The sequence below is a fragment of the Dermacentor silvarum genome, chromosome 8 (assembly GCF_013339745.2).
Source record: "Dermacentor silvarum isolate Dsil-2018 chromosome 8, BIME_Dsil_1.4, whole genome shotgun sequence".
Classification (NCBI taxonomy): domain Eukaryota; kingdom Metazoa; phylum Arthropoda; class Arachnida; order Ixodida; family Ixodidae; genus Dermacentor; species Dermacentor silvarum.
This window is the reverse complement of record NC_051161.1, coordinates 33800615-33822025: the sequence shown is the minus strand read 5'-3', so window position 1 is coordinate 33822025 and position 21411 is coordinate 33800615. Positions and strand designations below refer to the sequence as shown.

Genomic DNA, 21411 nt, shown 5'->3' with positions numbered 1-21411 from the left:
AGTCGATGTGGTTGGATGATTTTCTCCGCCAGTCGCGATCACACGCCGGTTGCCGACGCCGGATTTTCAGCGACAAGGGGCCCTAAACGCTATCGCGTTAAAATCTCTGTAGAACGAATAGCGTTTCCTCGCAATTGCGCCGGGTAAAGATAAGGGGCCGCTAAGTATAGCTACTGCCCGACAAGGACACAGGAGACAGCATGAGAATTTGAAAACAGTTCAATTATAAACTTGTTCACTTGTTGTTGTCAGCATTGATTCCCTTAGTCAACACTAACAAACAAAATACCCACTTCTTTGCTGAAAAGCACTCGGCGATACGAATGAATGCTGCCAAGTCGGTGCGAAACCGCTGATGGTAGGCAGCCGTTCAGTGTTGCCCTACCAGTATGCTTTCCTAAACGATGCTGTTAGGTGCTCTGGTAAGCTAAGCTGCGCGTCATGAATATTTCTTATATAATTCATATAGGGCGCAAGTTGGAGTATGCTAGCGCAAGACATGGGTAATTGGAGATCGCAGGGAGAGGCCTTCGTCCTGCAGTGGACATGAAATATAGGCTGATGATGATGAATTCAAATAGGCCATAAACAACAAACGATGTCCGTAAAGGTTTTTGTTCACAACGTCGCCCTTTTAACATAACATCCCGATGAAATGAACACGGAGATAATTATGCAGAAGCAAACTTTTGCTCACTGTCATTGTATACTGCCGCTACCGTGTTGCACGAGCATGCCGCATATGTATAAGGGACTAACGAATAAAAACGGCACCTTTACCCCCAATGTCAGTTTTTGCGAAGCAAGGCTTGCTGGTGGGCCTCTCTAAAGCGCGTTCTCTAAAAGCGGCTTCCTGGGTCACAGTAGAACTCATGTATGCAAAGGACCACCAAAGCTCTACCAAGCTTCTTGAAAGCAAGTACACTTTTCGAATATATGTCATTGTTAGTGCACGCTCCTCCATTTGCTCTCGCGCACAGGCTCTCTGTCGAGGAAAAAAATTACTCAACATCTAATATCTGAATTTGTCGATGAATCAGTTCGCGCAGCCAACTCAGTCCTTCACTGGTGCCGCGAGCAACTTCTTTTCATAACCGAATATTTCCAGTCATCTTAAATATTAGGAAGGAAAGAGACATAATGCTGGTCTTTAAATGATTTATACTTGGAGATGAATTTACAGACCAAGTAAAATTAGTTGAAAATTAGAAGCGTGTTCTCCTCGTATTTTTTTTTTCTACAAGCGCTAGAAATATTCGGTAATGTAACGTTTGCAACTAGCCAAACCTTTTTCCATTAGCCACTTGTAATCAACAGGCGGTGTCAATGGCGCTTTCCTTGTTTTGCAAGTTTGGGTAACACGCTTTAATCATTGATTGCATAAAGACACAACGTCAAAACTTTCGATCATGCTGTGACACCTGTGTTCACACGCGCTCACCAATCTCAGAGGCCATGTGCACCTCACCGTATGTACTCAGAACGACCACCATGCACCGCACGAACTTGAACTTATTCAGTCTCCCGTTTTTTTTTTTTCGTCTTTTTTTACAATTTTCTAACTCCTTTTTTGGGGTAGAAAGATAGAGCATAGGTGCTAATTTGTCCACCTGTACACCCCAGATAAGTCATAATGTTTTGCCGCTGTCCGAAATTTACCAATGCCTTTGCAAACGCTTCACTATAGCCGGTGCACTTTCTTCGCTAAAGACGAGTTTTTTTTTTTTTTTTTTAATGGTGCAATCGCTCTAACGACACTGGCTTCTGGCAGCGCGTTCCGAAGGCCTGTTAGTGATAGACCATCACCCGCGTGAGCCTCCGGCTACCCGTTAACACCAACGGCCTGGTATGTGAGTGATCAAAAGAAGGAAAGGACGCTAAGCGGCCTGGTCATATGGTCATCCGACGCAGGCGACATAGGTCTTGACTTGTTCTAAAATATGTCTTCACGAAGGGCCTGTTGGAACTGCTGTATTGCTGCTAACGTTTGATAGCGACGCGCGCCGCGTCTTAACCCGCGTGTGGCGCGATACGGTGCTCCTAGCGGCGGCGTTGTAGCAAACTGTATAAACCAGACCACGGCCGGTGTGACGTGAGACGCGCGCTCCAGACCGGCCATACGCAGACCAATGTTGGCCCAGCGCGCGGCCGAGCTGGAACAGTGCTAGCGTTCCTGCGAGCAGGGAGTTTTAGTATAGCGGAAAACGCTTACGTTAGCGTTAGCGTGCGACGCAGCGCTAACGCAAAGAAAGGCTGCACTGCGTGGTACAAGGTAGTGTTTTAGAATAGCGGAACGGAGCAAAACGCTAACGCTAACGTAAATACACTTGGGCGCCATCTCGAGGCGGATACAGCAAGCATGAGCAAACCCTCTCGTTAAGCCTACTCCGCTGCTAATCGAGAACGTATATCGAAAACGCCCATTTGTCACCTGTACGCCACTGTCGAAGCACCATCACACAAATCTAAAGTAAACACGAGCATTAGTGGGGAACGAATGAGCCGAACAGTGCAGGCCGATGACTTGATAAATCCGAAGTGGATGGCTCTCGCTTCATCTTGCCCTACGTAAGGAATCCCTTGCGTGCGTTAGCGTTGAACGCTATATTCCGGAAATAGCGTATGTACGTAAGAGTTCTGGCTACGTTTACGTTCTGCGCCTGCGGAGTTTGCAGCATGCATTGCTAACGCTAACGCTAAATCCTTGCTTTTGCTGTTTTTCGCTATACTAAAACTCCCTACTGTTCGGCAATGATCGAGTTTACGCAGCTGCCCGATCTGCCCATGACGGCGTCAACTGCGTTGCCATTCCTCTTTCGAGAGCCTACGCAGCGAAAAAAAACTTTCCGCGCTTACGCGTGACCTAACATTGGTTCAGCGGAATTCATCCGACTTCACAAGTACACGCCTTCATACCCTGGACCCTAATTTACAACTCCGTATTCCGTCCGACCTTCCACGACGTGACTACACCCTTCTATAGTCTGTCTATGGCTTGCAGTAACGTTTTCAAATGCGTGCTTCTTTCTTGTGGGAATGGCCAATAGCCCACTTTGTGACTTCTGCGGGTGCAGCGACACAATCGCGCACCTTCTTTGGGAGTGCCCTCGCTTCAACATGCAAATAGCAGCCCTCTCAGCCACGCTAGACCAACTGGACAAGCGCCCAATAACGGAAAACATCATCCTTGGAAACTGGCCTACACGAACGTCAGCGCGAGCCGCTATGGAGGCACTGCTGAGTTATATAAAAGACACCGGACTGTACACTGTGTGACGTAGGATTGGACGTTGACACTGTGTCCCACTACGAACGCCTTCGCAGGCTGCGTGACAGTGCCCACAAAAACAGTGCGGTTTGGGGTGCGTGGTTTTTCAATTTTTTTTATTATTTTTCTCTCTGTCACTTTTCTCTCTGTCACCCTTTACCCTTCCCCCGGTACAGGGTAGCCAACCGGAGATAATCTTTGGTTAACCTCCCTGTCTTTCCTTTGCCTTTCTCTGTCTCTCTCTCTCTGCTGCGCGGCCGTGCATAGCCACGGCCGGTCTGGACCGAGCGCCTGGTCAGACACCAGACAAGCGCTCCAGACCATCTGGGTCCCTTGCTCCAGACAATGGTCTGGATCTATCGGGACATTGTTGTACTGTGGACATTGTCCAATTCTACCATATTGTCAAATTTGGCAATGTCAGCATTTCTGAATCAATCAGAGAGACCGTATAGCAGCGCTCTGGGCCTCTACAATCGGTTCAAAATGCCGCCATTACAGGAATTTGACAATATGGCGGAATTTGTTGACGATGACCAGAATAGCAACTCATCACGTGCTCAAGCGCGCGACACGCTACACCGCGATGCGCCTTCCATTGTCAGCAACTGCAGCGCCGCCGCTGACGGCGTCACGCAGAAAGGCGCGGCCGTGCCACTCTGGCCATGCCGGCCGCACGCCGCCGTCGACTCTCACCGCGGGCCTTCCATCGCCACCACACGAAAACTGCTACGAAACTCTTCGCAACAGGTTCGCTGTAAAATAGCTGTGGACGTGGTGGTTATAACGGCGTCAGCTGCTAAGTTTTCACTGTAGAGTGTCGTGCCCGGTTCCCTCCGGCGAACGACATTGGAGTCGAGATGCTCAACGTTCAGACGATGACCGACGATGGGATCCGAGCGAATAATGCAGGATTCGCAGAAACGTTGGTGCATATACTATAGTGAAACCGCCATAAAGATAGTTTGATGAAAAATTAGAGGCTGCTAGTACGAAACATTGGGAACTTGTACAGCACACTGCTCGGTTAGAGGCGAGTGTTTCCAAAATTTGTAAACCAACTTTGCGAGATAATGGGTCATTCATTTTAGAACAGCGCCAAAAAACACGGACTAGGGAGAACACGGCACGAGCGCTGACTGCCAACATCTTTATTGAAGCCTGCGCAAATATATACTATTCGCAACGGGCAGAAAGAGAGAAAAAAAAGAAGAAAGGGAAGGTGAGTCATCGTCTGTCAACTCTTGCTGCGCATGCGTCAGAAACATCATCATCATCATCAGCCTATATTTATGTCCACTGCAGGACGAAGGCCTCTCCCTGCAATCTATAAAACTATACAAATGTAACAATACACATAGCGGACACAGGCCAAACTGATTAACTTCTAAGGAACTTAAGTTCCTTAATGCAAAGAGCTATAGAAGAGGCACTTACACAAGTGGCACATAGCTGACACATTGAAAAGGCCTCAAAGATTTCCTTGACCATCTGATCGCCGTACCTTCTCAACAGACGTGTGTCATCTAGGAGGGGTGAACAGCCACACTTTGCACAATGAACAGCCAGATTACTACCAGTCTTAATCTTGACACAGTAGGCATGCTCACGCACGTTCATTAAAACAACGTCCCGTTTGCCCTATGTAAGTGCAGCTGCAAGAGATAGGAATGGAATGCACTACATTGGTATCGCAATCTACAGGCTTGGCGACATGTTGCTTATTGCGCAGTCCAGGTGTTCTCCGGCTCTCGTTCAATTTCTTGCACAACCTTCCCAACTTGTTAGTTGCGGTAAATACCATCTTTACACCAGCCCGGCTTGCGGCTTTCTTGGTGGGATGGGACACACCATGTATATACAGGATCGCAACAGTCTTGGTTAAGTCCAAGACTGTTGTCCGTGTTTTGACTCCCATGTCCGTGTTTTTTGGCGCTGTGTTAAAATGAGAGAGAGAGAGAGAGAGAGAGAAAGCATTTATTTGGACTGTCGAGGTCGTTGCTCTTGAATGATGCGTACCAACTAGCTCGCACTCAAGCCGTTCTCAGATAATGGGGTCAACTACAGCTGACTGAAACATTGCACATACACACGCCGCGCGTAGCACTTAAGCAAACGCCGTAGTGACCGCGGTATTATTGTTGTTTTTCACGCACAAGGCATAGACGCAAGCGTAGATTTCTCACCAGCATTGCTGCAGGTTCGCCACTTGGCATACCTGTGTTACTAATATTGCACGCACAGCCACGTTACTGGCAACGTCCCTTGTGTTACAAAAAAATAAATAATTAGTTAATTAGTACAACGAGCAACTTCTCATAGCAAGCTGTTTGCTGCACAGGCAGACCATCATAAGCCGATCCCAGCTTCAAGGAAGAACGCCACTGTCTTTCATCTCGCACAACTCTACGACCGCACGATCTATTGTGTGGAACGACATCAATACAAGAGCTCACTCAAGAAGGCCGCGAAGGATGCTTGGCCTAAATATACGGACATCCCAGCATCTACACTCGTCTAGACGCCCCACGGATCGTAGAACAAGCTGTCAAAAGCATCCGGGACCGTGCCAACACCACTCTCTACTTGCTGCAAACGACTACTCCGATGTCGAGCTGAGCACACAATGTCACCGTCATGAAAGTATACAACAAGCCAGCGAAGACCGAAGGGCAGGGTGGCGTGTAAGGAGAGGGGTGACGTTTCCGCGCTGAAAACTGACGTGAACGTTGTTCCACGACGCCCCAGACCGGCGTCCACCGTGCCCCGCGCCACCTCGGGGCCGGCTGCAAAAGAAAAGCGCGCGAAACGACTGGAACGAGATACGTCGTAACTTCGCCTGCAAACAGCGCGGCCGACGGGCCAATTTCATCTCCGGACTTTACGGGGCTTATGAAAGTAATCTGCCTTTAACAAGAAAGGCGCGATCGATAAACCTCATAACTCAGCTCCGGCCGCTGTCTTCAGTTTCTTTTGTTCGCTCGACGGGTATTGCTGCTTGTTCAATTCAACGTCCTCGTTGTTTCAGTTTATCAACTTTTTTTTTTCTCTCTCTCTCTCTCTCTCAGCGCGCAGGTCAACTGCCTCACGTCATTTTGGGGAGGAGGGAGGAGTTGGGGAACGTGAGATTGTCGGCAAATAAGCTGAGGCAGCGTAACCCTATAGTGGCCCGGCCTTCCCTGCCATTTTGTGTTTACCTCTGCGTCAACGCGAAACGTGAAACGCGAAAGCCGGTAGGGAATAGAAAGACACGACGAAAAGATGAAATGAACGAAACGGTTCGCAAACGATGTGCCGGCGAACAGGTACAGGGCCCAATCTGTGGAGACTTTTGCTCGAAATGAAGTAAGACAATGGTACGTTTTGACATTGCGGACTCGTATAGGTATTTCCGGATTGTTGCCGCTGCGAACGACGACGTTTGCGCCCACGAAAAATCTTTGTGCTGCGTGTGCGCGCGACGTGCACCAGGCCCCGCGCGGATCGAGGGAAACTTTAAACCACGCGCTTGTTTTTCGAGCGGGGAGGGCGACAGGAATTGTCCTTCGCTGAATCGTAAAGGAGAAGGGGGGAGCAACTGCGGAGGTACACCGTGAGGTCGTGAGGCAAGCTCGTTTACGTCAACTGCTGCGGAACTAAAACCGACAAGATTTCTTACTCCGCAGGAAAACGAGAAAAGAAAGATATATCTCTCACCTGTGCATCATATCTGGCGCACCGCTATATTGTGTGTGCGCATCATGTAACGTCATGATTCATGATGAGTAACACACGGCATGATTAGGTTATAACTTTCATTGCGGTCTGTACTTTACGTGTTTTGTTTGTCAGTTCATCAGCAACGTGAGTAATTTATGTATTAATTTGTGTGTTTGCGTTAACGCATTCATGTTGTAACCGCAAAGCCCTTTGGAAAATATTTGTTTGTACTTGTGGATAAGCAACGTGGTGTTATTTGTTATTGTTATGCCCTTTCTAAAGTGTAACTTTGTGAATTTCGCATTGGTCACTGTGCTGGTGGACTTGGATGCATAAATGTTTGCGAGTGTTTGCCTGTTCTTGGACTCTGTTTCGGTCTTTAGCTATAGTTTTGTTTTTCCCCCTACCCTAAAGCGTGGAGAAAAATTCACGGCACTGCAAAAAACCGCCAACTTCTCCTACCTCTATTAGAGTAAAAATATTCTGCGAATATTCTGCTATTTCCTTGAGTATCAAAATCATATAGAATAATCACGAGAATAATGCATATAGAGTACATATTGCCCGTCATAACGAAACGAAACACTTAGACCTATCTTTCTGCTGTTTGCTCTGTGGTTCTCGTGTTGTAGAATCCCGCTCAGGGAAATTTGTAGATCTCAGCGCGTAAACACACAAACAAAAAATACTGATTTCAAACAAATATCTGGTGTTACCCTTAATGACATGATGCGCCGTATATGCCTTAGACCCTCTCCGGAATATCGGTGCTGCACATGCATACCTTTTAGAAAACTGAAAAGCTGCTTTATCCAGCTCCAATTACGTGCGTTACACCGATGATGAGACGAACGCGTCCTGTTTATACGGTGCGCCCCCATCTCAAGACGACGATAAACAGGGGGAAAACAGTCTGGGGAGGAAATCTGTTTCACAACTCCTCAGAGATTTACAATAATGAGCTCTCATAGGGGCGGCCCGCATCACTTTTACCTTCGACATGCGATGGTTTCTCGTTTCCCCAGCGGTTGTTCTCTCCCGTAATAAACTCCTGTGTCGCGCCCTCGGAGGGGGTGGGGGAGGCACAGTGGCGGTTGCCGCTTACTACAGCAATGGCCTCCAAGATTGCGCGGCGCGACAGCACACGCTTCTCGATCTCGGAGGCAATGCTACCTACGGCATTAGAGTTTTCGTCAACAGTTACTAGAGAAAATACGGCGCTAAGACTATGGTAGTTTAAAATATGGCAGTGCATGGCTTTGCCTAAACTTCGTCCTCCTGTCTTCAAGCGGCTCTATAGCTCTTAAAATTGGTCCTTTTCAAAAAATAAAACATTGCGTTATAAGCGTCACATTTCAGAGCGATCATTCGCTCTGAAGAAACCCATTGCCATTTGTTTTTTTGTTTTTTGTTTGTTTGTTTTTTGCGTTTAGAAGTACATTGTGACATCGAAGTGAAAGAGAACGAGGGCGACCAAAGACGACGAAAAACAACGTGGCCTGGCTCTCGAGCTGTCTTCTATCTTGGTCACTGACGCGAAACACATCGCGAAAGACACTTTCCGTGCAACGTGTATCACCGTAAATATATGATTGCTTGAAAGTTAAGAATGAACCATAGTGGGCAGAAAATTTAGAAAACATGAACCGTATAGTAACAACGCCACAAGGATGTCTGAAGTCCCAAGCGCGGACATTAGACAAATCCATAGACCCAACAATCATTCCCATGGTAGCTGAGTGATCGCAACGTCAGAGCTCCGTCTAGTAAGTTTACCCTATAGGAAACTATACGGCTACAGCGACACGACACGGAGCGTTCGACGAACGAGGAGTGACGAAGCGCGTTTGCGTCGGCACAGCATCGTCGAAATCTCGCTATCGGGCACGCATCGGATAAGTCCTAATGAGATTAATGGTTTCGCTGAGTCGTGCGCGCCGCTGAAGCGCAATTCCTCGGCGCGCCGTATAGGCAAACAAACGCTCGCAGCCGGGCCACGGCGGGTATACGAGGAGCTCTGGCTTCCTCTCCGGAAAGCATCGCAGCCTTTTGTCCGCAGGCTGTTATATACTGAATACAGGGTGACGTTACCACGCGCGAAAGCTGGCACGCTTTCCGGAGCGTATCCTGCAGCCGTAATTAACTTGGCTGCGAGCACAGTAGTGGAGCTGCGAGAGCAAACTGCAGGGAAAGCGCGTAGAGAACGCGGCGAAACGCTCGTGTCAAGTTAATCGCGCGATCGACGAGGACATCCCGATTACCAAGCCGGGCCCAGCGCCTAGAACATTTGGCGAGGCCGTCGCCTTGTGTGTCCTCCTTTTTCTTCTTCTTCTTCTTCTTCTTCTTCTTCTTCTTCTTCTTCTTCTTCTTCTTCTTCTTCTTGCGGTTGTCTTCCGAGACCAAAGCAAAAAGACGAGCAGTGACGTAATGCCTTTTTCAAAACAGTACCTTATTAGCGATTGGGCTGTTGCGAAGAGGAATGATGCGTTGTTTGCTCGAATGCCACGGTTAGGTGTGCACTGCAGAATGTTCACGCCTATACTGCAGTATAGTGAACCAGTGAAATGCGAAGAGCGGGAATACGTGGTTTTCGTACAATCTAGCGAAATGCAAAGGAGGGCGCGAACATGCGCGACTTGATTCAGCAAGTATCCTGCTACACATAGCACCAAAGGAAAAGTTATGTATCGATGTGAGCGAAGCTTCCTGTGCTGTTTGCGTTCATTGACGACATTTGGTGGTGATGTTGACGGCCGACGACAGTCGTCGTGACGTGAGGTTAAACGTTACGCTGCGTGCATTACTTGTGTTTGTCTGCGCATAGTACACAGAACATAGAGCGAGACGTTTTTTGGTCGAAGCGTTGTTGCGTCATTGTTCATAGCTTGAGGGAAAGTCAGCCCTCTCATTCCCTCGCAAGGCGCGTCGCATCGTGACTGGCGTGTTGACTAGAGGACAGCCGATTGCGTGTTGTCGTCTTGACGCTGCCGTGCCTTAGCGGCACAAATGGATAAGAATTGAAGGTGTAGCTGCGAGCCCCCCCCCCCCCCCCCCCCCCCCTCTGTTGCCGCTCACCCTATAGTGACGAGGCTGGTTGGGACATTCATTTTTACTGCTATCCATGAACATCTAAAACCGTACAGCTAGGGCCGGTTTGGCTGCACTTAAGGCTTTTCATTGAAAGGCCATCTAAAGTTTCGTGTTTTCCTGTTGTATGCACATTACTCGCTTTTCTTGTTTCTGCTTGTTATACTTAGTGTTCGACAAGTGATAAAGCAAGTACACCAGTATAAGTCTATTGAGAGAGAAACGGGCAGGCCAAATAGAATTTCAACATCGCAGCACACTTCAATATGCCACTTCAGAACAGCTTCATTTGGTACCGCGTGTTTCTGCCTTTTTTTTTTCGGAGCAATAACACGGCGCCTGCAGCCGAAAAAGCGAGCGTTATCGCACGCGAATAACCTTGTGTAAAAAGAAAGTTACCTCTCGTGCAGCAATAAAAGTGGCGGAATGCGAATCCATTCAGAGGCGAGATGATTATAACGCTAAACGGACAAAATCCAAACAGCGAACACGTTCCACACGGCGCCCCAGGAAAGCCACTTTTAGCCGCCCGTAAATGAAATGCAGATTAGGCGGCGCGCGACTGCGCAGGCAAGGTTTGAGGCCTCCTCTGCCCATTCTCCGAGTTGCGCGCCAGAAAATTAAAAAAATAAGAAAATGAAACACGAGTGAAACACAACAGAACCGAAACGCGGCATTGGTGGCCGATGAAAGACGCGCCGAGAGGAATTGTTGGAGGAAGAAGCAAGAAGTGGCGACCAAAAAAAAAGAAAGAAAAAAAAACGGAAGAGAGCTAGGAAAGGTGTCAGATGGAAGTTGTGGTATTCGCGTTTTCGCCTCCTCTGAGTGGGAATGAATCAAGCGGACAATCGACGAAACACGGCCCCATATACGCGCAATCGCTGACAGCGTGCCGCGCATGCGTAATGCCTCCCTTTCTCGTCCCCTTCCTTAAATTTTTTCTTTCTTTTTTTTCTCATTTTGTCTATTCCTGTATTGTCCTGTCTTGATTTCTTCTCCGCAATACATAAATGCCACCTCCCTCGCCTCGCTCGCCTCGCTTTCCGCACCTATTCTCTCGCGCGAGCATGCGCTGCCTTCCAAATCGCGCCAGCCAATTTCATCCACGACGTTTCCCCGCATTCAGAGCTACGTTGTACAGGCTGACACGAAACAACGAGTAAAAAAAAAGAAATTCGTACTCATCCAGGCTACATAAGAGGGCAGAGAGAGAGAGAGAGTATCGGACATTTTTGTTGATCGGGTACGAGGTGCGTTTGTGCTTTGTGAGAGCGCAAACAAAAAAAAAAAAAGTGAAAGTGAGCGTCCTCTCTTCCGTCTTCCATTTTACTGCATTGTATAGAATGTACTACGCGCCGATGAAGAGAAGTCGGAAAAAGACCGGCTGCGCACAGCTTATAATTTCTCGTTCGCGTTGCTGGCGCTTGTTTTTCTTTTTCTTTTTCTTTTATTTTTTCGGCTGCGCTGATCGTATTCACAGGCGGTCGTACGACGTTCATGTACCACGGGCGTGTTATGTTGTTCTTTCCCTTTCCTATCTTCGTTTCTGTCCTATTTTCCCCCAACCCTCCAGTGCAGGTTATTCAACCGAGTGTACTTCGGGTTATTAGCGGTGCCTTCCAATTGCTTGTACGAACGGCGCAGAGGCGCTTTCGGAACTTTGTGCAAACATGACATCTGAAGCCAAGAGTGCCGGGCACATGAAGCTAAATTCGCAAATATTTTCGTTCGCAAATGCGGCTTGCAATCGGCAGGCCGCATTCGTTAATAATAACTAACATATTAACAAAGATAACGAGCATAAATATCAAACAGTTCTAGCGTAAGAGCCGTTCTTTGAATACGGACCCTGGACTGTGCGACTGCCTCTAAATAAATGCGCTGCAGGCTCTCGCGTCCGTTCGTGCACTATCGTTGTTTCTTCTCATCCCTGTGTCCATTCTTGTTACGTCGGTTAATTAACGAAATGACTAGTAGAAAGCATCGCTTCACTCATGTAACAGAAGTTTGTGCTTAGGAGGAGAAATATTGAAAAGAGTGGATCCGTCGGCAACGCGCAATCTGTCTGCGAGCATTTATTCCACGTTCCTTACGATGTTGTCCTTGTTATGCATGTCTACTAGAAGGAATAACTACCATCTCCACGCAAAAAGCACAGTGAGCAGTCTCGTTCTTGTTTCGCTTAGTATCAATTGAAACCAAGGCATCCCTTTTAAACTTCATCCACGTCAGTTTTGACATTGATAAAGTGTTCTCGCTTTAGTGAGTTGGTTGAACGTTGTGCCGTATTCCATTCCAGTTATAATGAAGGTCTTAAACAGTCCTGATATTTACCACGTTTATCGCGTTCGTTAAGCATGCATTCGCATACAACGCTTTCTCGTGTAAGTTAACAGAGGAAGGCGTTTCAATATTGGACTGACGACAAAACCTGCCTTCAATAAATACCTCGAAAGGAAAAAGACAGCTTCGAACATATTATAATACCAATGGTTTCCGCGTTTTAAGCGCAGTAACATAGCAGCATATTTTTATGCAATGGCCACATAATAACGGAAGGTATTACGAAGAGTTAATCATGACAAAGCACTGAAAAGAGTGCTTAACAGCTTATTAATATCTGTAGAATCTCTATCTGGAAACTTAGTTCATTCGCAGGTGAGCGTGTTGCCGGCGTCGACAGCCACTCGCCTGCGCTTTGCGTCAAACTTCTCGCTCTTTCAAGCGTAAGCTCCCCAGAATCGGTGGACCTTTACTTTTCGTCGTACATAAATCTGAAAACTAAAAAATTCAGCACCACGCAGGGAAAAGCGTAAAACTAAGGAAAGAAGAATCTGACAAATTGTTTTGCATGCACCGGTCTTTGCAAACGCTCTGCAGCGCTGACAAATCTGCCTAAGCTCAATATGAGCATAAGGCCTGAGGGTAACAAATCATTTCTCGGAAAAACACCGTGGACTCTGTGGAATACTAGAGAAAGCGAAAAACCAACGTTGCAACATTCGAAGTATGCTCTGTGTCAGCGCATGTGTGTCTCGAGAGAAAGAAACAGAAAGCGAATAAAAGATTTTTTTTTTTCAAGCGACGGTTTGAAAAATACATTCAACAAGAGGGCCAGAAGTGGAACAAGAGGAGAGGTGGAGAGGCAAATTTACTGCAACTATTGGTTTTTCGTTCTCTTCGCGAGTACGCCACCCACTCGGGCATTCGGTGTGAGTGAGAAGGAAGGAGTTTTGGAATGCCCTCGTTTCATCGAGTGTTTCCGCGAGCCTGCGCAGAAGATGCCGTCTGCAAACGAAAGAAACGTAACCATACATATGGCCCTCGAATGCGCGAACGAGCAGGCGACAGCAGTTTGAATGATATGCGAACAACAACAACAACAACAACAACAACAGCCGAAAGAGGACTCACTGCATCCGTGTGCCGAAGTCAAAGTTCTACGCCCCGCCGCTGCTGCCACCGTACATGAAATATGCCGCTTCGGGTTGCGTCAAAGAAATAGGGTTAGCGGGAGAGGGGAGAGAGAGAGGCGGGGAAAGAGGGGAAGAGTTCATGCAGAGATTTTTGCGAAACCGCCAGTGCGCTGTGAAACTAGAGCCCGCGCGAGTCGCTTTGTGTGGTGCGAATGCGAAGCGATAAAAACAAAAGGGAGAAAGCCAACGAAGAAAACGAGTGAGATATCAGCGTACATTTCGAATAAGCCGCTGCTGCAAGCCGGTGTAGACATGGGCTTTGCGCAACTCCCATGCTGAAAGGATCCGAGAAAAAACGGCATTTCATTTTCGCCAACTGTGTTCCTTTTTTCTTTCTGTTGAGACGTGCGAGGGTTGCCGCGTCGCGCGCACGCAGTGAAAATCGTTGCGCCGGGGCGCGCACTTTTGTGCGCGTGAATAAATGAACAGTAATACGTCCGGCGTGACAAGGGCGGCTATCAGCTACAGCATGCACCATCAGAGACTGGTGTATCCAAGCTCAAGCAAAACAGCCTGCCATCGTCGAAAATGAGATTAACAGATTAATAAAAGTTTCATTTAGGGTTGGCTAGAAGGCCTAAAAAGCTTAGCATCAATCCCCCTTTTTTTTTTTTTTTTTTTTTTTTTGAAGGGGGGCATTTACCAAGAGCTTCGGCAATGCGTGTTTGCGGTTTGTTATACGCAATTAGGTACTACATTACACATAAGTAACTCACAATATATAGAATACGTGCATAGTTCGAAAGTTTATTAATGCATACTGCCAGTGAAAAATAACAATGCACGAAGCTACAGAACGCTGCACTAGTCGTGCTTAGCTTAAGCTTGACGAAAAAATATAAACGTTGCTCCTAGCTTCGAAAAGCTAATTAGCTGTTCACTGTCAAACTGCAAGAAATGCGTGCGCATGGTTGAGAAAGCTAGGCATTGTAAGATATTGTGGAATACAAGAGTGACGACAATCCTTTCAATTGTGGATGTCGCGAGCGTTAGTTGCAAGCGAGAGAAAGAATCAAGCTCAGTAGTGCTTGGGTGACTAAACGCCGATGATAGGAGTTTGCACCCGCACTTTACACTGTGCAAAGAGTATTGGGGGAAGGAGAGAAACACTATTTTACGTAAAGGTCATAAACGTAGATAAGAGCTGAAGGTATACGGACAGGGCAAGTATGGCACGTTATCGTGCTTACTATACCCACCCCTTTTCCGTTGTTCACTGCGCTTCAGTTTCGCTTAAACCAGATTCTGGAGGTCATGCGATCGTGCGAAATGTAAGGGATAGCATACGACGAGGGATACGGGGCAGACAAGGGCAGCTAGGATTATATAATCTACCCTACGGCGTTGTACAAGACCAGCATCTATAAGCCTCTGAAGCTTTGTCAAGATAAAGCTAAACACAGCGCAGGATTAAGGGAGCCAGCAGCGATATCGCCTTCTTTATTCTATGTCTAATATCATTCCCATAAAATATGTATGTTCACACCTCGCTTTAATCCAACCTACCATTTCTTCCTTCCCGGCCAACTTACCGCATGTAAACCCTTTTAATCACTAATTCCCCTTTCTCAACAGATTCCGGTCTGTCGTGTTATGTTCAGAGTGTTACATTATGAAACTAAGGCTGCTCGCCTGAAGTGTTATTGTATATTCATGGTGCAAAAATACTTCTACACTAGAGTGTAGAGCTAGAAGCAGAATGTTCAAATATGCATGCGCGAAACTCGAAAAACTAAAAGTAGGACGGTGCTGATTTACATGAACAAAGAGGAACCACGTGGCCCTCATGGGCATGAACAGAAACCATCATTATTCCATACAGATTTAAAGAACCAACCAAACTGCGTGATAGTGACAGCACACTACACTGAATATTTCTTTTTTATATACGTAGGACAATCTTGCTCGACAGTTAGGAACAGGCAAGCGTCAAGCTGAATGCTTTCGTGAGCTCTGAAAGGCAAGCAAGTCTACTCAATCTTTCCAGTCTATAAAAAATAAATAAATCATACAATGGAATGTTCCGTCAAGCAGTGCTGGTGTTCTTTAATGTCTCACAGAAGCGCTTACCTTCCTGTTGAATCTGTTGTTTATATTCTGGTTATCTTCATTTTGCCTAATAAGTAGAGAAAGCACATTTCTCTCTTTCTATCTCTCTCTCTCTCTCTCTCTCTCTCACACACACACACACACACGCAGCGAAAACGAGCATATTCTTGAGGCTGCTGAAAAAAAAAAGTTTGAGTCTCTTAACCACGACCAAGAAAAGCTGCATACAATGGATGAATTCTTGACGACGTCGTGCCGAACATTCGCGATCCCTGTGTTTATAATACTATTTGATTATAGAAATGCGATTATAGAAGTACGTGTATTTTTCTCACGTGCTGCTTTTTATTGTTTCCATATCTATTACAAGTACCACGTGGTTTTCTAAGCGCACTACGTCCGCAAAAAGGTACCGTAAGACAGTGATTACTCGAACATCTAGAAATATCGCTGCCCATTCGAAGCGAGTTACAATTCCATAGCCCTCCTTTCCGGCTTCGGAGATTCGGAAGTATCTGACATACATTCCTAGCGCGCTACACTTCCATAAAAATCTGTAATTCTTGATTGCGCTATCAGTTACGAATACTGCTTTCTGTTACAGTGCGGTTTCGCAGCACTCGCGACGGACTATTGGTTCATATGATTCTTTTTTTAGGTTCTAAGGTGCTTGGAGGGCTTGACAGAACCATGCCCTTAAAGATTAAACGAAGAAATAGCCAGCCACCCACGACATACGAGCTATTGAAACAGCGCAGGGGATCTCGGAACGCAGACCACACGCGAGCTCAGTATTTGCTAGTCGGCATATATGTCCTCCAAGCACGCGAACCGGTGATACGAAAGGTGTAGACTCTGCACTTGAGTGAGCGAACGAGAGGCTAGCGTTTTTTGCCCTTGTAGCACGGACGCTTCTTCATCGAAAAAGGGGCAAAAAGAAACATTAAAGCAGTCTTTCGTGGTCAAAAAAATGAAAAATGAAATCTTAAGTGCATTATGACTCGTTAGCATGAGCAAACGTTGAGGTAGAACTATGCTGCTGGCTCTCTCCGAGCTGGTTGACTTAGTTAAACGCGCTAACTATACCATACGCCATCGCTCTAGCTCGTTATGGTAGTTTTGCTTCCCTTTGGTGTCTATCTTTAAGCGGTCCTTATTCTTCTTTTTCTTCTGCAGCCATTTCCGGGCTTTACTGACTTTAGGATGCGGTGCTGCATATAATAATTCCTATTACACGTGTCAGAGTGTAAAAATGATGCTATACATTCTTGCGCGCGATTAGTTTGAAAGATCTCGGGGGTCGCATTCTTGATAGCTTGTTTTGGGCGATACGCACTCTTTTAACGTGAAGCAACGTCCAGGCAGCGACACGGATCATGGCCAACTTGTTACGCGTCCACGTGAACCTCTGCTGAGGCGAACGTCAACTACGCCCTACCGCGACTGTACATTGTTTATAAAAACGGATGCACATTCATTTGCTAACAATCGGCAGTTGAGCATGCTGCATATGCGTTTACGTTTTCCTTGTAACTGACCATAACTGCGGTAAGCCGGGAGTAATGCGCAGGCGTAGCCACACTTGGCTTCACCCCCCGTGTAGCTCTGATATCACTGCAGCCAACGGGCTCATCAGTATACTCGAGTGCTACTCTACATGAAAATAAAGCTCATGGGAAGTACGACATCGTTACATCTTATTCAGATAGCGTAGCTCATACAGTCACTGGCTTTCAGCGTTAGTTTGCCGTCATATGTGTCTTTCTGAATGTTTAGATCCACGCCAGATAGCCGAGTAAAAGCAGCGTTGGGCTCGGCCATTCTTTGTGAGGAAGATCCCCTGGCAACGTCGAATTCTGGTGCCCCGTTTTCCCTTACCCCTAGCGTAGGGTAGCAAACCGGACGCTCTTCTGTTTGACCTCCCTGCCTTTCCTCTTCTTGCTCTCTCTCTCTCTGATGCCCAGCCTTTGCCGCAAAGCAGCGCAGAGGCCGTATTTTGGGGAAAAAAAGTTGTTTCTTTTCCATTCTGCCTTGGCATCTTGTAAATATGCATATAATTTTCTATTGTACTGTTCTTATCAGTCGCGCCGCATCTTCCGCCCCAGAGATAACAGCGCCGTGGCGACGTCCGACCAACAACGAAGAACTAAAGCAATGGAAAACTATACGAATTATTACAAAATACGGCCCCATGTCCTTCAGTGAGGTCGTTATGATGTGTACTTATCAGAGTTCGAATATTACAAGTTGGTACTGATTCGATCTTGGGGGGAAACTTAAATTGTGGAGTTTAACGTGCCAAAACCACTATATGATTATGAGGCACGCCATAGTGGGGTACTCCGGAATAATTTTGACCACCAGGGGTTCTTTAACGAGCACCTAATGCACGGTACAAGAGTGTTTTTGAATGTCGCCCCCATCAAAATGCGACCGCCGTGGCCGGGATTTGATCCCGTGACCTCGTGCTTAGCAGCCCAACACCATAACCACTACGCCACCACGACTGGTGCATTTTGAAGGAAAGACGAAGCAAAAAATAAAAAATAAAAATACATGTGTTGGAGCTGACTCGCAACATTCTTCCTCTGTGTTAAAGACCTTTTTATATATATATATATTCCTTTGCGATGTGGACTTACGAACAATGTAGCCACTAATTGGTAGAAGTAGCGCTTAGTCGACCAGTAGTTCCCTGTGCACTTAAACCTACCCACCTAGCTGTGGCCCGATTCCAACAAAATCAGCCAATTCTGGATCAATACAATGAATCCTTAATAGCGGTAGCAAATTACAAATATTTAGCGCTACCGCGGAATCTTTGTTGATGTTACTCATGGTAACGTGATGTGTCTCTGTCTACCACGCTGTCGAATTCCCCACTAAAGCTTTACATGTGCAGGTGTAAGCCGAGCTTTCGTGCTTAATGCAAGGATGTCGAATCTTCTGATATAAGCTTGCGCCTATTTTGCTAACGGTATGCATGCTTTTAAAGGAATCTGAATAGATAGGTAGACCTGCCCAGCACCTTTAATAAGCGATAGCATGGCCTTCTGGACTTGCTTTCACTACGTATTCGCTTTAATCTCTCTGCCTCCCCCCCCCCCCCCCCCCCCGCTTTTCTCTTAGTTTTTTTTTTTTTTCATCTATATTTTTTTTTTCAGCAAGCTGTCTGAGCCGTGACTGGAAATAATCGCATCCGATTTTACATGACTAAATTGTTGCTACAGGGAGGTTGATGTTGAAACCCACCGTTTTCGAAGTTATTAATGCCGTATTTTTTTCTCTCTTCCTTGCGCCTCTGTTACGAATTGGCTCTGCGCTCAGTAAAAGATCAGCTGCGAGTCAGAGCTAGTATGTCTTTCTTTCTACATTACTTAGCTGCGCTGTTTGAGACCCGCCGTGGTTGCTCAGTGGCTATGTTGTTAGGCTGCTGAGCACGAGGTCGCGGGATCGAATCCCGGCCCCGGTGGCCGCATTTCGATGAGGGCGAAATGCGAAAACACCCGTGTACTTAGATTTAGGTGCACGTTAAAGAACCCCAGGTGGTCCAAATTTCCGGAGTCTCCCACTACGGCGTGCCTCATAATCAGATCGTGGTTTTGGCACGTAAAACCCCATATTTTTTGCGGTGTTTGAGTAAAGATGCATCCGTAACGTATCAGCCTCAGTTCAAGCCAGCTCGATCACCAACAGCAGGCGCTGACTGTGCACTGAAGTCCTTATCGATAAGCCTTGGCATACCCTAAAATAAGAACTCACGAAAGTGAAGTATTTTGCACACCTGCTTCCTCTCCAGGACCACTATCTTGTACGCGTTCGAAAAGCCGACGTTCGCTTTCGTCTCACGCGATTGTCCAGGCCGCGCCGATATCGCGGCCTAGGCCAGTCTAGGCCAATCGCATGAGGCGAAACCGAACATCAGCTTACGAGATAGCTAGATAGATAGTACGAGATAACCGAACGCGTACGAGATAGCTGCCCAGGACACCTAAGAAGACGCGCCCTAAGAAAGAAAAAAGACCACAATGGTGAATGCAGCCACTCACCGATCTTGATGACGGATCTGGCCGGCGCGGCGGCTTCGGCAGTTTGCAGCGCGAGAGGGTTGGCCAAGAAGAAGAGCGTGGCCAGCGACTGCCAGGCGACCAGGACTATCCACAGGGGCTGCCAGAACAGGCGGCGCGCTTCGCTCATCGCTCGGCCGCCACACTCCCAGCTCAGCACATCACGTCCGCAGAAGCAGCAGCAGCGGCAGCAGAAGTCGGGGCGCTTTCCTGCACGACAAAGTCGAGGACGCGGAGTCGTCGTCCGCCACTGCGAGTTCAGTCTTTGCCTCGTCCTCAGTCAATCACCCGCGCGCACACGCAAAAAAAAACGGAACGTCAGTGGTTCATCACGTGCCCGGCTCAAAACGGCGTTCGGGTTTCGATGACACCTCGCACGGTGTGCTCTAGTATATCGTTCGATTCGATGGTTTGTTATCGAAATGAGCGGAGTCACTACTCTTGCATCTTCGCTGAAACCAGCTGCCAGGGTGGCCACTTGGTAAGCGTCTGGTGCGCCCCATGTCCTTCACCGCGTAGCATCATGGTTCGATATCCAGCGTCGAAGTCTGTCCGCTCGGCTACACGCCTCGTTTCCGCTCTAACTGCTTTTGCCAATTTTGCTTGTCTACGGTTGCCACGTGCGTCTTCTCAAAGCATGGGAATCAACTGCGAATGGAGCAACAACGTTCGAACGACCGCAGACCTGTGGTAATCACTCTTCTAAAACTTAAGTACCCTATTTTCTTCAAACTAGCTCGCCGTAAGAACTTTAGCTGTACACGGCGACACCGTCGCAAGAAAGGGATACGCGACGGTCAGGCTTAAGGTTCCGGGAAACTTCGGTTTCGGAGCAAACGGCCACAACTTGTCTGTTGCGCACTTGGTGAAGCGCGAAACGGGTTTAAGACGCTCACATTAGCCGCACTCAGGTGCCCACGACGTCGAACGACTTCTTAACTGTGCGATCGATGTAGCGTTTGGGCACGCTTTGACCTGGGGCAAGGGGGGATCTTGCGAGGAAGGCAAAAATTGTTTGTTCCCGGAATCCGAAGCCCAGCGAAGTGGCTTGGTCGTTCTAGTGGACACGGTGAGCAGTGCAGTTCGTTGGATTTCAAAGAGTGGCGCGTAACAAGTCCAGTTTCATGGCGATTGCGAAGCCTGACTGGAAAAGAAGTCCGAACTGCTGTTTGTTTTTTTCACCGGCGTGGATGGTACGAAGAGCTTAAGCTGTTGTTTCTTTTCTTATTGGGTGCCTTATAACAGTTTTGCGCGAGCGCGGTACTGAGAAGAGCAGCTTTTTCTTCTGTCTCTAAGCTGGAGTCGGCAGTCGCTGGCGTAGCGGTAGATTTAGCTCTTGAAGCCTCTCTGGTTTGCATGGGTTTCTGAAAAAAAAAGAAGTTGAAAACGCAAAGGCATTGTCAAAATAAGTACTTCGCTCGAGTTAATGAGCACACTCATTTTTCGTAAAACATAGCACACTCGCAGTGACATTCAAAACCACTCAGGTTTCGGTCGTCATTCCCCATGTTTCTGCCATGCGTTCCTGGACATTGCGCAAGGCACGGATCTTCTCAGTTTAGGTTCAAAGCCACAGAAGCCCACTCTCGTATTTTCATCAGTGGTTAGAGAGTAAATTTAGCGTTTTCTTTCCGCACGAATTATTTCCCCCGCGCAAGTGCGCATAGAATGCGTAGAATACGACAGGGACATTGTTTAATATAAAGACTACAACGGAGACGACTTGAAAGGGACTTTGAATAGTCGGCCTTAACAATTTCATTCT

The 21411-nt window shown here is 47.3% G+C and overlaps 1 protein-coding gene across 1 annotated transcript in view; it reads right to left on the bottom strand.

Annotated features, from left to right (window-relative positions):
• Positions 1–21411, bottom strand: part of LOC119461001 (glutamate receptor ionotropic, kainate 2-like) — a 354408-nt gene that overhangs the window by 321026 nt on the left and 11971 nt on the right. Inside the window, exon 2 of the mRNA XM_037722174.2 lies at positions 19629–21010. Coding sequence (XP_037578102.1) covers positions 19629–19776 — 148 coding nt within the window. The 5' untranslated portion in view covers positions 19777–21010. The remainder of the gene's footprint in view (positions 1–19628; positions 21011–21411) is intronic.